At 40.3% G+C, this 16,925-nt stretch overlaps 1 protein-coding gene across 9 annotated transcripts in view; it reads right to left on the bottom strand.

Moving 5' to 3' along the window:
* Positions 1-15,487, bottom strand: part of LOC143330611 (bromodomain adjacent to zinc finger domain protein 2B-like) — a 46,848-nt gene extending 31,361 nt beyond the window's left edge. For 6 of the 9 annotated variants that reach the window (XM_076747304.1, XM_076747306.1, XM_076747307.1 and 3 more), the window contains exons 1-2: positions 14,607-14,728; positions 8,548-8,590 (exon numbers count right to left, since the gene is read on the bottom strand). In XM_076747304.1, coding sequence (XP_076603419.1) covers positions 8,548-8,590; positions 14,607-14,633 — 70 coding nt within the window. In that variant the 5' untranslated portion in view covers positions 14,634-14,728. Of the gene's footprint in view, positions 1-8,547; positions 8,591-14,606; positions 14,729-15,312 lie in introns of those variants that run through there. The other 3 variants (XM_076747301.1, XM_076747308.1, XM_076747302.1) reach the window with 3 other exon arrangements.
* Positions 15,488-16,925: the final 1,438 nt, after the last annotated feature.

Raw genomic sequence — 16,925 nt, forward strand, 5'->3', positions numbered from 1 at the left:
TCTACTCAGTGTACAGCTGACCATACTACAGTACACGGAAACACAAAGTCAGAAGTGTTTCACATGTATATGCATACACACAGGTTTTTTATTATAGGGGAGCCAGGTTTCCCTCAAAGGACACCTGACCCGACTGAAAATAATATATGTAAGATAGGGAAATGGCTGCAAAAACAAGGAAAAAAAAGTATTTATAATAATAATATTTCTACTCCAATGGTTAAAGATTGTGTGCTTTACTCTATTGTAGATCATTAGTACTCAGAGTGGATTTTTTCTCCACTGAGCTTTGTATTTTGCATAGGGTAGATTTTAACATATTTACATCACTTTGAAATCTGACAGCACTATTCTCACGGGCAAAAGCAGCCTAGTAACTGTGGCTTTGACTCCGTGGCAAATAAGGAAATGCTGAAAGTTTCATTTAGCTTATTCAACAGGGTTTGTCAGTTTTGTTTTTCCCCAAATGCACAGCAAAATGAAACCAAGAAGGCTGCAAAAATCTGATGGTTTTCCCATGATGAAGTCTACTGCTTATGTTTCCTGTTATGGCAACCTTCCACTTAACAGGCCACAAACAAAAAAAGGAGAACAATCAAAGATTAAACACTGTCATGTATCATGTGGTATAGTTTACAATGGAAATGGTTTAACTAATTACCTGAATAATAAAATTTGATTTCCTTGCATTATTGCATATTTTGGGTGGGAGTGTGAAGTACATTAAGATAAATATTTACCCAGTTCCACAAATGCGTTTTATTCCATGATGCTCTGGCAATTCTGTATGTCACCTTCAAAGCAAAACACTGTTATCCGTGGAAAGGCTGCACAAGAGCCACAGACTGAACAATTTGGCACACAGTCCCTGTTGACATTCTGCTTGTGTTAGTCATTAAATCAAAAGGTTATCAGAGACTGAAGTGTCAAAGGCAAATCCAACAGTTTTACCATCCAGAGTTCTTTGTTCTAGGCACCAGGATGTAACTGTGTCTCACACTGTAATTTTAGGGAAGTAATAGGTGAAGGTTATAAAATTAAATAGGGCATTTCATCATTTTAAATATGCTAATTCTTATGGGATAAAACGTAGGACAATGTGCTTTGAGATGAGAAAGAAGGTGGAAAAAAAAAGTCTTATTTTAATAGTGCTCAAAAACACCTGAAATTCATTGGAGAGTTAATACGAAGCGCGCGGTGCATGCAGCTGTGGCTTCAATGGATGTGGGAGAGTCACTTGGGATACTCATCAGACTATTTTTATTTTGATGAATGTGCGGGGAAAATAACTAATTTCCTGTCTGCCTCTGAGCCATCTTCACAAAAAGCTTCTCTGCTGCTAAATGAATATTTCCATTGCCTGTACTACTTCAGATACCGTGTACACTCAGAGGCGCTAACAATGACTACATGGTACTGAACACCGCTGACCACTACAAGCAGCCATGATACGTTCAGGCTACCAGTGCTTCATTTCTAAAAACAACAAGAGATTTGGAATATGGTTCAGGACTACTGCTGCTGCCACTTCATGACATTCAAACTCAGAACAGCCACATTTTGTGATACTGTGCCTATAGACATGATGCATTTTCACACATTCATGGCACATTCTCCGTCACATATTTCAACCCAAACAAGGTAGACGGAGGTAGCAGGGCCATCTCCAAATGTACCAACCGCAGAGACAAAGCAGTCCCTGACCAGTGCTGACAAACCTGGACTTACCTCAACTGCCAAACACACACACACAAGAGGTCTGTACTAGATTTTTAGTGCATTCTGACCACAGAACCTAGCTGTAGAGGCGATAGCTCCTACCCACAAAAAGTCCCTGCACTTCAGCCAATACTTTCAGATAGGACACTGAAATGAATAAACCACAAAACTACGTACAAAAACTTGGGACATCACGAGTGCCTTCCCAACATCCACGCAAACATCACTGTCACACAACTGTGTATTTTTCTTGCATACAAAAATTCACCTCAGATGAAGCTGCTGCTTTTTAATCTGTTATCAGTCTAATTTACTTCATGTTTATTCTTCTTCAGATGTGGTGGAAAAGTACACATATGAATGTACAAAAAGGGACTTTTTAGTTCCTGGGGCTATCTGGTCGAAGCCCAACAGAGTCATTGGGATTAAAAGAGAGATCAAGACGTGTGTGTTGGTGGCATATCAATGATAAGAGCGCTGTTCATAAAAAACAAAAAACACAGGGGAAAAAAAGAGAATTCACCCCTGCGGTACTCAACACACTCAAAGAGCTGATGAAGGAACAAGATAGAGATGCAGAAATTCCTGACAGCTAACAGTAAAACCATACATGTGGAGTTCCAGATATACCCTCCTACCCTCTAAGCCTAACAGCAGGGTGCCATGAGCATGTGTGTCACAAAAAGCAGCACAGAGTGGGACGCCAATTGTCAAAAATATTATTGTTGTTGCTGCAGTTACAGCATATATGTGCTACTTAAATCCCAATCCAAAATCAACAGCGATTATAATCAGTTTGGTTTGTATCCTGAAACATTTCACCATGTCATTATAACCTGAGGGCTAACCAAAAGTCATGGTATGCATCTGCCTGTGGCACTTTTTGTTTTTAACGGTCTCTAGAACACTGCCTTTAGGATAGTATGAGATCAGTCAGGGCCCAATATTGATATACATGTACTTTCACTTCAGCAGGTTACCAACTGTAAGCCCAATGAGGAGCAGCATCTGTCCTTGTTAATATCGTCATTGCAGAGCAGCTGTGTGAGGATAGTAAGAAACAGAACACCTTGCACACACACACAGAGCCTTACTAATGGAAAAATCTTCACGCAGTTCCTGTTAGTGAAACTCGACAAGCACTGCCCTTTGAAAGCTGTGCGCAGCCAGGCCTGAAAGAGGGGAAGAAAGGTGCACGCCGTGGCAGCACAATATCATCCTCCTTAGAGATAGAAAAATAGCTAGCATGTATGGGTAGCTCCACATTACAACACTCTCATGGACGCCTGCTAATGAGACACATTACATTTAATATCAGATTTAGGCAATACATATACCGAAATGTTACCCAAATTAACATGCTGTTAAGAATTTGAATGCTATTACGAGTAGCCTAGACAATTCTGATGGATATTCATAAATGGTAATTCAACATTAATGCAAAATGAGAAGATATAATTGTACGAGATATAAATATAAATAACACTACTCTTAAAAAAATAACACAATATTTGGAATGAATCAAGATTGACATGTTGTATAAATCAATTCAGCAATTCTATACACGCATAGACAGAATCTGGGGTAAGGAGACAACACTTCACTTTTCCTGAAGGATGCCACTCAAATCCAAACATTTCCTCCTGGATATTAGGCTACGTGAATACAATATTCATTTTACTGCAGGAGAACAGTCAATGCATAACAAGGAGATCTGCTAATGAAATCAACCATCAAGCTGAAATGCATACATATTAAACTGGGGTCTCAATGTCATTTGCTTTTTGCATCGTTTATCCTTTTACTTCATTTTCCACAGGTTCATCCAATATTTTATTCTGACTTAGATTTGTTTACAGCCAAAAATAATTACTGCATATCACAGTTTCATTCTGTGTGCCCGTGTTATCTGTGTAATGAGAAGAGCCATTACCAAATTAATATTATTTGCATAAACATTTTCACCTTAGTAAATTATTTATTTCGAGTCGAGCAATGTTAATGACAACCACTAGCCAAGCTGAAGCCATGCAATGTATCTATACTCCTGAGGAATCTCTTCCATTAACAATGTTGTTTAGAACTCAAATCAATTACAACAATTCTGTGACAAACATTAAATAAATGGAGCTAAACAGCTGTCTCGTACTGCTTTTGCTTGTTCACAAACTCCAATTTGCTTCCTCATTATGCACTAACAACAAATATCAGTTTCATGATTACACGTGCAATCTTTTTCTAAAAAAAAAAAAATGACATTTAAATCCTTTTCCACTAGCTTAATAAACAATGGAAGTGAGATAATTGATCATGTGCTGGGGGGATCTCTGTGAGCAGCAGAAGGTCACCGCCCGCCAGCAAAGCTGATAGGGAAAATGGCGTTGATGCTCCCGAGCTGCCATTTTTCTTCCCTGACAAAGACTCCATCTGCCACCAAGCCATTTGCAGCCTCCGAGTCAGAATATCAATGATTTCCAACCATTCTACAATGCAGCTTTCACCTTGGTGTCACCTCTACACCCGTCTGAGCGCTGACACCACAGATCCTCTCTGCAAAGATCCTGTAGACTGCCAACAAAACTCTCATCCACCTAAGTGGCATTTATGGTGCTCAAGACCGACAGGCATTTTATTAGCATTGATAATATTTGAGCTTTTTCAGATCCAAGCAGCTACAAGGTTTCAGAATGTGTGGTTTACTCTAAAAGAGAACAAATCCATGATATCAGTGGCAAAATCATGTCTGCCAAAAAGATGCTTTGGAGGCTTTTTTCCAAGACACACTGTAGGATCTTTATTTTGTGATGCATGATGTTACTGTGAAATGATGAGAAGTCCCTGTTGTCCAATGAACGCTTGATGCCAACTGTAAAGAAAGAACAGCAGGCAGCTGACCTTGACCACCCGAGAAAATACAGTTTTCCTCAATGCCATCTGCACACATCAGAGATGCTTTTGCAGGCCTACCGTCTTCCAGCAAGCTACCCAGTAGACCATGTAAGTGTTGTCCCAAAACCCAGGCCTGCCTGACCTCTCACCCCAGGAGAGAAGCACATATACTTCATCCCACTTTATTGACAACAAACTACCCTCTGTGATTGCAGCTGCCTGTAACTCCACTGGTCTTATCCCTGTTGAGCAGACACAGGTTGCTCCACATAAATCCATAACACTGCATTCCTATGTTGAATATTATATTACTGCCTCAAACTAGCAGGCTAAAGATCAACAAATAAACCCAGACCACCACGTAAGGAAAAACGTGAGTATTCTTGGGCATCAGCCAGCACACAGTAAGTCATGTTAACATGTGCCACTTATGGGCTGGTCTGCTGTACCTACCAGGAACGATAGTTCAGTACTTCTGCAAGTGACAAGATTACATAAAAGATTCAATTAGATATTTGGGGCCGCTGTGGCTCAGGAGGTAGAGCGGGTCGTCCTTGTCAGAAGGTCGGTTGTTCGATCCCCGTTTCCTCCAGACAGCATGCTGAAGTGTCCTTCAGCAAGATACTAAACCCCAAATTGCTCCCGATGGTAATGTAAGTGTGTGTGCATGGGTGAATATGGCATGTGTTGTAAAGCTCTTTGAGTGGCCAGTAGACTAGAAAAGAGCTATATAAATGCATGGTGGTTTCCACTGGGCAACCAGTGGAAACCACCATGCATTTCAACTGCCAAATAATCCACAAAACCATGCAGAGAAAACTACTCTTTGGCCCCTCAGATTAGGGGTGCACTGAACCGACACTGATATCAGGTATTTGTATGATACTGACTGGAACTGGGAAAAAAAAAAAAAAAAAAAAAAAATCGATCAGTGCATCCCAAGTTCAGATGGGCGCCATTCTTCAAATCACAGTTTGAAAACTGACTTTAAAAACATGATATTTCTACAGGTGAGTTCCTCTCTTGAGAAGCAAAGATTTCTGCAATAAATTAGTTTTGCAGCAACTTCTATGTGGTTTTTACACTCTTTCTTCATTTGAGGGAAAGTTTCCTAATGAGACTTGCAGAGTTTTAAGTTCTCACAGTATCTTTGTGCTATTTTATACAAGTAGTTGTAGAACCAACAACAATGTGCCACCCCAGTCATAAACTGAGGACTAGTCATGTGACCTGATTGATTGAGATGTGGCAATCTTAACATTTAATGTAACGACCATTAATCTCGTAAAACAACATGACGTAACCAGAAGCTCTGGATTTGTACCATACAGAAACACATTATGCACATTGCTGCTATTCTTAGAAGCTAAACACGGCACCTGAGAACAGTCAGTGCCAATGCAGTATCCATACAACTAATACCTCTCATCGTTACATCATTCCCAAGTCTTTGCTTTAAATATGACTGCGTTTTTTTGTCACCTCACTGTTCCTTCCTGTATGCATGCTAGTCCCACTCCGAGCAGAAACAAGAGTGGGATAAGATATGTGCGACCACGTCATATTACTACAGCCTACTCTGTAAAGCTACACTATTAACTGAAGCACATCAATATTTAAAAAAGAGAAGGACATAACTCAACCACTCTCTCCAACACAAAACACACAAAATGATGCATATCAAACACAGCACTCGCCAGTCCACGAAGCTTCACTCCCTCTCATGTAAGACTGGAGCCTGCTACGATACCAGTTTTTACAGCACTTCTTTTGAAATCAAACCAACTTTAATATAACTGAATAACTCTGATAATTCATTAAAAATGCCATGGTAATGCAATTTATTGGATTAAAGAATTTACCTGACATTTGGCAGTGTAAGGGAGCACAGTCCTGCTTCACTTTGTCTCTCTTAACAATTCCTGACAAAACAAGCATGTCTGCCTTGTCCCTTTGTGTGCTGTGTATGTCCATTGTGTTGAAGTGGTACAGAGATGAATGCCAGCACTGCCAAGCCTTTACTATAATGCAGCTGCAGACACACAGTGATGCTGATTTAAATTTTCTTTTGCTTGATTAGTCTAGGTCTCTCCGTATATTTGCTTTCTGAAGCCTCTTTTCTGGGTCCACTTGAGACATTGCTGGGAACAGTTTTACTAATCAGGCAAATCAGTTGTTGGTAATCATCTCACCTCTCTAACTTACATATTGCCTCTTAATCCTTTTCTACATTACTCTTTTCTTTTTACTTGCCCTTTAGCACAGGGAGGATGCTCTGACTGGTCACAGGTCAACATTAACAGTTTTGCCAGGCACATTTCGATTACCCGTAAAGCAAACTTACATCAAAGTTGATCAAACTATAGGCAGCAGAGCGGGGCTAATAAACAGGGATGTGCAGTTCAAACACAGAGTCAGATATCACTACACAGATGCACAATGTACACAGTCTCTCACCTTTTAAACACCACTGCTCACTACATCCTCACAAACAAAGAGCCGTTTCCAGCATATTCATTCATAAAAGATGTGTTTAATGGCTCTGGCCCATATCAGGACTGTGAAATTACTTTACAACAACCATTGAGTCCGCTTGTGGCAGCCAAAAGCAAAGGCTGGCAGCTGTTTCGGAAACTTACTGTTGGGCCCTGTAGGTAAACTGAAGGTTACTCGTAACTGCTGTAATAAATCCTCGAGGGCTTCAGCTACACACAGATGAAAGCAAGAGTGCTCAGGTTTTAGAGACGATGGGATTCCTGCAGTGAGGCTCATTTTGCCATCGCCATGTCAACTCGGCTTGTCTACAGCGCTACAGATGACCTGTCTCTTTCCAGGGTCAGTCACATAAACAGTGGGAGACTTTTTCTCTGGATCGGGAGGTGGCCATGTACATGTCATAACCTTTATGAAGCAAAGAATGCTCAAATTACGCCATGAAATTTAAGTGAGCAGTTGCACTCACCTTCAGGATTCAATAAATGTAGAAAGATTTGAGGAGTCCGAGTAGCAAAGACACAACAAAGAAGCAGTAGCACTGATAACTGAACGATATCTGATTAACCCACAATTCAGCATTACAGTTAAAAGGCAAAATAATCTCTATTTCCTTTATAATATTAATTTAATTTAAAAATTGTCTGCATTCAAAGTGTGTTAATCGAGTGTGACAACCAAGTACAACTGTGCTCATATATGGACTGCTTGCAGAAACTGTTTCGTTATGAATACCCGTCATCACACCAACTCCACAGTGGAGCATGTACAACAGAGAAAACCCGACTGCACTTTCAAGACTGCATATGAACTTGCTGGTAATTTGGCAGCACATATTGCAGTCGGAGAAAAACCACATGTCACACTTTCTGATAGAGTAGAGCTCAGGCTGAAGGGAAATGAGTTTGATATACCGACCGACTCTGTCTTGGGGCAACAATTCAATCTTTAATAGCAGCTAGGAAACATCTGTATATGTGGAGTAGCCTAAATTAAAATTAAAACAAAGCCAAACAATGGCTCCAACCCCACCAATTACCCTTGTTTGGCTCACAGTAATTTATCTTAACATACCCCATAGTCAAAAAAGTTTTCCTTTCTCCCCAAAGAGATTTAAATATGTTCTGACGCCTTGACACTCTAATTCTAAGAAAGACAGGAATTAATTAGATTAACACAAAATGAGAGCAAAGTGTAATGCAGCACAAACTAATTTCATAAAGGAGGACTTTGTTAAATCTCGACCTAATTGGAAATTTTTAATCCTATACCTAAATAATACTTCAAAATGAGGTGCTCCGCTTAGTCCTGCATTTCCATTCATGAGTTACTTTTTCCAATTTAACAAAGCAAACTGGATTTTCCCTATATGAAATCAAAAGAGGCACTTCAAAGAGCATAATGGCAGAGATGGACAATGGCTGGCTGATGTAACCAAACACTTACTGCATGACACTGTCCTCAGTTCTGTGACATCACTGCCGCACACCTGAAACATGAGACAACAACGGTCAGATTTATTGCTCGATTTTATCGATTTACTCATTCGGCATCGTTCCTATCTGAAAGCTTCTGTGAGAATGAAATAAAAATGGTAATATGGACCCAGGGGCAGATGAGCTATCCATTCTAAACATCAGCAGAAAATCAAAGTCCTGCACCAAGAGACAGCACGGGGCAATGGGACATGACAAAAACACTTGCGAGAAATTGGATTATGGTCTACTCAATGACAAGAGGAGCTATATGGGAACGCTTTGATTTTGTAGAAATCCAATGAGCTAAGGAAACTATCAAATAAATGTTTTACTTTGAGTACAAACTGAAAGATTCTTTTCTGAAAAACACTCAAATACCAAGCTTTCAAGTTTAGTCCTCCTGAAATCTGTTTTAAAAATTGCACAACAAAGCAACATTTATCCTTTTTATACCGTAACACACACACACACACACACACACACACACACACACACACACACACACACACACAGGCACTACAAACACTTTTGACAAACCACCATATGTACAGTATACTATTTATGCATTACATCTGGGTTCATTTTGTTTGGAATGTAAAGGAAATGGAGCTTAAACGAGGTCCAATCTTTCAATCAATCCTGAGTCACTTAAACCCTCTCAAGTCTTCATAAATCACCTGTATAGCAACTCTGAACTAAATCACGCCAAAGCACTGAAAATAATTAGCTGACTGAGGGTTGTTAACTTCTATATTATCACTTAACATGAATATAATATACAGGGAAGGGGCCAGTTTTTCCCTTTACATTCTCTGCAATCTAAATAGGAGTATCTAAGGAGAAATATTCCAACTTAATGGCCTCAAAGTAAAGGTTTTATTAGTATTCACATAGTAATAAAAGAAAACTGAACTTTATTTTTTCTTTTCTCCACGATCCTCTATTGAAATGGGGCATTTTATGCCTGTGATCAGGTTACATAAAATCACAGAACAAACTTTATGCTGGAAATATAGCTAGCCAGGCCGAGCCTTCTGTGGAGCTTTTGAAAGGTGCATGTTTAAAGGAAATAAAATCCAACCAAACTTACAGGAGAAAAGAGAGAAAATACAAGAGAATTAAAGTCTGAAACTAATGACAAATAACACCATCATCCATTACTGTGAAGAAAAGCACTTATTTCGAGGTGATTAGACACTAGAAAAGGATGTAAATTATCTTCAATGTCTGCTGTACTCTGCCAATAAATCCAACTAAATCTGACACACTGTTCCTTTAATAGAATAATTCTAGCATATCTGAGTGGATTACAATTTTATAGCACCTGTGTGCTACAAGCAAAACTACTCGAGTCAGTTGAGGACTCTTAACAAAGTCCAACAAGCCCAATTATTTGGTTATGACTTTCTATCTAATTTGGACATCAAAGTTGAACTTTACTTTACTGGCCCAGTCACACATCTTCAAAACTGAGCTGGCTCATGATCAAAACAATTGGTGCAATGGTTTTCATATTCAGCCAACTTTATGCCACAATGACCCACCAAAACAATATGGATCCTTTTAAAGTTTCAAAGGTTCCAAAGTAAAAATGCTCTTTCACCAGACAGAGAAATGCTGTTACCCTGCCTCTCCACGCTGTCTAAATAGGCTCTAAATATGACCAGTAAACAGTGGATCTCTCATAACTCACAAGTATGGCCTCCATGCTCTCACATCAATAGCAGCAACACTTGTTGTGCGTCATCTCCATGCAGGTCTCCTTACAGTTCCATCTGTGTCATTTTGTAGTGTGAATACCAGCGTTAAAGAGATTACTGTCTTCTACGCTTGCATGTTTGATTCAATATCGCGAGTAAAAAGGTCACTCTCTAGCTTCAAATAATTAGTTCTTGCAACAAGTCTTTGAAGTACTACAAGGCTGAGCCTCCTCGGGACACTCCATCTAGCTCCATGCCATCACTTTGAGAGCAGATAATGGCACTGGCCTCCCTACACAGAAAACTGTTTACCAAGTCAAAAAACTAACCTGGGTATCAAAAACAAGTTCCTTCTTCATATTCTCCTTGACAGTCCTTGTGTGACATGACTTGAGGCTTTCAGCTTGCTAGTGAGGTCAGGGTGAACATCATGCTTGTTACGATGGCTGGGCCGCTGGCATCTTAATATCTTTTCTTCATTCATTAACCTCACCCTCTCAGCTCTAACAAATCAACACCATCTCCTTTGAATTCTGTTGATATGAAGCTTTTTCGACATTATCAAAACTGCAATTTTCTAATGGAAAAGGTAAAATGTGTCACAATGTACTATTCTAAATAAAGCTGTGTGGTGCTACAGAGATGTCCCAGACTACAAATCATGTTCTCTAGACGTAAGGGAACATGCTTTTTTGGTACAGACCGCAGCAAAAATCACATCATGGTTTATATAATTTCTTTCAGTGAAGCTGAAATGCAAGAATTCCCACTAAAATCATGATTCATATCATAATGCAATGCTTGTGCACGGTCACAAGAGTTACCATAGGTAGGTGCTTGAGGGATAAGCTAAATGAAAACATGGGCACTGACATTTTTGTAAGTATAGGTGCAATATAAACAGACAATCTTTCAGATATGTTGAAGAAAGTCAGAGTTGCAATACTCTCAAGCATGTCCACTGCCTGTGCAATGTCTCATCCTGGTGAGAAAAGAATTTAATTCAGGTTCACTAAGCCTTAGACTTCGGCCTTTGCTGATCCAAACATTTTTAGGGATGAATTTCTTTTCTCCAGTCTCTTATCAGGCCAGAGAATGCAAAATAAAAACGCAATATTCAAAAATGTGGCTGCAGCAGCATGTATAGCACAGCTAAAGTGGGAAGTGTTGTGGCAGCAGTGACCAGATTTTAAATGATGAAGATCAATAAAAAAGGGGGCTGCTCAGGCACAGTCTTCGTGTGAGAGGGGAATGGTTTAGAACAGAAACCGGACAAAAGGTTTGTATTAGTCCTGCGTGACTACCTGACTTGGAATCATGAATATGGAGTCAATTCATTCATTCTCAGCTGGCCTGCATTTCCTGCCGCAAAGGAGGCAAATAAATACTAAACAGCCAAACACACAGACCAGACCACTAGCATTTTAAACATCTTCCCCATTAACACAGCAGGGAGACTTCAATCTCAGAGGCATCATTGCTTCAAATAAAGCACTGCGACAAGCATCTCCAGGCAGAGAGAAAATAGACCAGAAAGATGAGTGAAAAAGAGTAATCTCCCTGACATATTCCTAATAATCCACCTCCCTCGTGCCTTTCACCCCCCAAGCTCACCCAATCATAAAGTGTCAACACTGACCTACAAAAAGGGACTCCCGTCAAGCCTCACATGTTTAAAAACATCAATCACAACAGACAAAGAGGGTACATTGAATTATACAGTATTAACCTTCAGGGCTTGCATATAAAGACCATAGATTTATTTATGCTTGCGTGTTAAGAGCCTCTGCACTGTTCCTTACAGCAAGCTGGCTGCCAAATTGATGAACCTGCTCAGCCCTCAGCGGGAGACCAGCACCTTTGATTAATGAGTGCAAACTTGTGGAAAGGGTAAGAGTAGAAGAGACAGGGTGAAAATGGGTGAAATCACAATTATTAGCAGTTCTGCTTTTTCTTTCAAAAGGCAAGGGAAAAAAGAGCACTTTTAAGAGCCGACAGAACACAAAAAGGGGACCTGGGCTGCTGAGAGGGGCCACAAAAACCTTTAATGTGATTCCTGCTTGAAATGGTGAGCACTGTGACCAATTCAGCAAAGCTGTTTACATCTAAGACGACTGGTTAAACCTTGGAAAGGTGACATATTGGACAACTGAATCTACACCACTGCGTGTCTTGAGCTGGTGTGCACAAATCTAACAATGCTGACATACTGTGTACTGTTAATGGAATTTAAGGTCTGTATGTTTGCAGGAAGCTCTAATTGAAACTTGGTTCTTTAAAGTTAAATACTTTGTAATCAAGGGAATAAATCTCTGAAAATTAAGTTAAAAATATTTTTTAATTTGCCTGCTGGGACGGCTAACATTTAAAAATGCTCTTTTAAGTAATTTAGCAACCGTGAGGCACGTTTGCCTTTGGAGCCTGGAAGAACAATACCCTGCAATATTTTCAACATCTCTGCCAAGTTGCTGACTTGCTCTTTTGATTTCTCAATGTTAAAATATTAACATATTAGAATCCTTGTACACATCACTTCAACATTGTTCTCTCTGTAGAGGTTTTCAAGGACATGTGCTCTGAATAAATATGAGGCAAATTTAGTGACCTTCTACCTGTGTTTTGATTCATTGGCAGTTACTGGATGCATGCATAACACATCAAGGCTGTGATCTGATTTATTTTGCTGCCTTGGCTACTGAAGCCATTTAAATGATGGACTTTACCAGGAATCATGTTCACTGCCATTTCACTTAAGACCATGTGTGCAAAGGGCGCACACAAGTTAGTTACCATCGATTATAGTTATAAGGACAAATCAGCTCTACTGTGTAGCAAACAGAAGATGCCTGCCAAAACAAACTAAATGACGCAAGTAAAATTTACACCATCAAAATAAACTCTGTGCACTGTTTGAGCAATACACTCCTGTATGAGAAGGGTAGCTGATGCTGTTATGAATACGTTTGATTGGACCTAATACAAGTTGATACAGGAAGTCAAATTAATGGGCTTAATGGCAAGGATGAATTCCATTTAGCTGCTTCAGTTTCAGGGTGCTGGTGTTGTGCATGCTGGCTCACCGTGAGGCTGTTAGGGCTTACTGAGACACTTGGGTAATGGACGAACAGTCCTTTTTTTTTTTTGCTTAGGAAGGTTCCTAACTGAGTGAAATGACCCGGAACTCACAAAGTGGCAGCCATGACAAGAGCTGGTCAAATGCTCTAAATGTTAAGGAAAGGTGCTTCAGTGCCTCCTTTCTTATGTCCGTTAGCATACAATACACTGGACCATCCTGTGTGAAAGGAGATAATGACATCCCACGGTTCCTTGCAGCAGCAACACGTTAAGTGACCACGGCAGACCCGTGTCTAACATCTGCCGTTGTATAATTACTTAGCCTAGCGTACGTGCAGTCGGATTCTCTCATGACATTTCCCGCTGAGGTCAAGGAAAATCGTTTATGAAAAGACATCGGACACAACTTTTTGACTATTCAACCACAGCCTTGAATGATGACATATTGTAAATGTTAATAGTAACACCTGTGCTTTTCCTTCTGTATGACAAGTCCAGATATCTAATGTCTTGTCTTATTGTAAGATTTGTCTTAACTCATTTCAGGTGCATTAGGTCATCAAACCTCTTCTAGATTGTGCTTTTGTTCAGAATTGACAGAGATACTGAATTTTTCATTCAAAACATGTAGCGTAAGTCAAGTGCACATGGAAGACATTAGAACAATGCTAAAAAGCTCTGATTTCTGCATAGGAAGTGAGGCCCAGCCTGTGCTTGTGGCACACAGTTTATGACAGATTTTACAACTGAATTTCAAGGGCTTTAAGCCAAATGTGTGACATGTTATCACAGGGAGATGAAAGTGCTTCGATTGCAGATTTATAACATATCCAATCCGTTTTGAAATCTGTCCAGCAAGAACTCCATAAAACTCCAAAACCTCTTCCATTGGTGTGATTAAAACACTGCTGGATGGGAATCAAGGTTGTGTCATTCAGATCTTTTCCCGTCCAAAGTTTCACAACTTTGTGACGGCCACACAGCGTTTACACAGGCTGCGCCAATTTAAACACCCCAAGATGGCGAATGCCTTGTTGTTAATATGAAAGCAGAAAAATGGAGGGTATTGTCATAATCTCAAAGGGTAAATTTCAGCCCAGACCGCAGCTGCAGCATTAGCTGCGCTCTCCTTTAAGAGGAAGCCACAAAAAGAGAAGCCAGAGGGGGGAGAGCAGCGGGCAGCCCCCCGCTTTCAGACTGATAACATCATTTAATGTTCGGGAAGACGAAGAAGAGAAAACATTGCGCCCACCTGTATTAAATCCAGTTGTTTGATCATTTCCTGACATGTTGTCACACGAAGCTTAAAACCACAACAAGCGTCAAACAGCCAGACAGACACACGTCTTTTCACATGATAACACTCCTTCAAGACGCGTGCTGGTAGCTAAAAAACAAACAAACAAACAAACTAATATTCCGACAAAGCTAACTTATGTACATGTTTTCATCAACCGTCCATTAACGTTTCAGGACAAACGGTGAATCCGCAGAGTGGACCAGCTGGCAACAAAGACACGATCCATGCTGCCAGTCCATGCTGCAAGGTACCGACGAGACGGAGCAGCACTGCCTGCATGCGCGAGCCAAGCGCCGCTGACATGGTAACGGTAGTTGCTCAACTCTTATGTCAGAACACTCTTCTTGTGACCAAGTTACAGTTTCAACACCACAACTGTCATATTCTACGCAAAGTTTAGCTCGACAACATCCGAAAACGCCGTATCTACTTTAACGTGAACTTTTGTTTTCTTCTTAAATCGCCGTGTTGAACTCACGGAGCGGATAACGCTTCAATGAGGCAAGTGTAGGAAAAGAGGATGCTACCGGTTTAGCTAAAGAACTTTAGCTTAGCCGTTAGCCCGAGCGACAGACAGACGTGAAACAGCGCATTAGCTTACGGACGTTAGTGAGTGATAGCCAGCAAGCTAACGATGCCAAAACACAAATACACTCACCTTATCGTCGAAAATCGGCGTATTCCTTCAAAAAAAGCGGACTGTGTGAATTAATTTACTTCCCAGCTTTTTTTTCTATTTGTTTCTGCGCTGTTTGAGTGCTGTTGAAAGAGATGAGTGGAGAACTGGTCAGTAATTGAGTCCGGGAGTGTGACTGGATGTGCTGCTCTCTAATCGCAGATTGAAGAGACTCTCGCCTCCGTTTCCACTCCAAGCAACTCAAGAGAAGTGACGTCAGCTCAAGGCTCCTACAATGCAAACTTTTGTCCCCCCCCATCCTAAAAAAAAAAGAGAAGCCTGCAGCCGGCGAGTGCACAAACCGACCGTCAGCTTCACCAACCATCATATCTGCAACCCAAGGTACAGCCGATCTAAATGTGCCACGAGCACCAGATTTGAAAAGTGATCCCATGAATTAAATATTGATTTGTGATTTATCATTACATCAACAGCGCGTGTGTAAAGCTGGGCGAACTGACTCACAAACAGGTGCATAAGTTTCAAGAGCTTTGAGTTTCCACCACATCGCTGGTGTGACAGTGGAAACACAGTCCTGCCTCTTATATTCACATACAGGGGGTTAATTTCTAATCTTTTGAATTGATTGATGACGTTTTTAGGAATTCAAGATAAGGACAAAATTGGGTTTAAAGACAGACTCCTTATTGCGTTTTGGTGGTAGATTATACTGCACACAAACGCATAGTTTATTTTGTAATTAACAGCTTAAAAGAATCAGGAACAATGGCTTTGGCAGACAGTGACAGTGAGCGTAGTGTTAATATCTAAAAGTAAAACTGACGGAAAAATGATTTTTTGGAGGATTTGATGGTGCTTTGCTTTAGTTCAGATCAGTGTTATTGTTCTGCAAGCAGAATTTGAGGAAAAGAGACACCACAAAACAGACCCATCCAGCAACAAACACAATAAATGATCAAACTTTGCAATGACGGTAAGAACAAAAAGTGATAGCAATAAGGGAATTAAAACGGGAAAACCAATAAGTAAGAAGGAGTTAAAATTAGGATAACAATGCTGGTGAATACAGAGGGTGCAGATTAATTTAGACTCTTAATTTCATGTACTTTAAACATAAATGTGTGGATCTATTGCAGCTGCCCATGAGGAGGCCATGCATCTGTGTTACAGGGAGCAGTCTAAATGCGTGGACTGCTCAGTTCAGACAGGAACCAAATGAAGCTCAAAATGCCATAGAGAAACAATTAAGTGGTCGTTAATATTTTGGTGATGGTTGAAATTGAATAAGTAATGCAATGCATCCGGTTCATCCACTAAAGTGACACCAGTCGGACGAGGACTATCTGCCTTTTCTTCCCCCTGATCACTGTTGTGTTAATGACAACACAGTGTCATTAACACAATATATGGAAACGCATCAAGTGCTGTAGCTGCTGTGTTTAAATGTCACAATTGCACCATGTTGTCTTTGGAAAGAAAAAGACGTGTTAGCGTTCAGGGGATGGCGTGGATTTCAATTCATGGCAAAGTACACTGTACATGAAGCTGAGCTAATTGGAGACAGTAATTAAGGCACAAAGGCACACTGAGAGAGAAAAAATCCTTGATCAGCATTTGTAATTTAAAACAGGTTT

The sequence above is a fragment of the Chaetodon auriga genome, chromosome 13 (assembly GCF_051107435.1).
Source record: "Chaetodon auriga isolate fChaAug3 chromosome 13, fChaAug3.hap1, whole genome shotgun sequence".
Taxonomy (NCBI): domain Eukaryota; kingdom Metazoa; phylum Chordata; class Actinopteri; order Chaetodontiformes; family Chaetodontidae; genus Chaetodon; species Chaetodon auriga.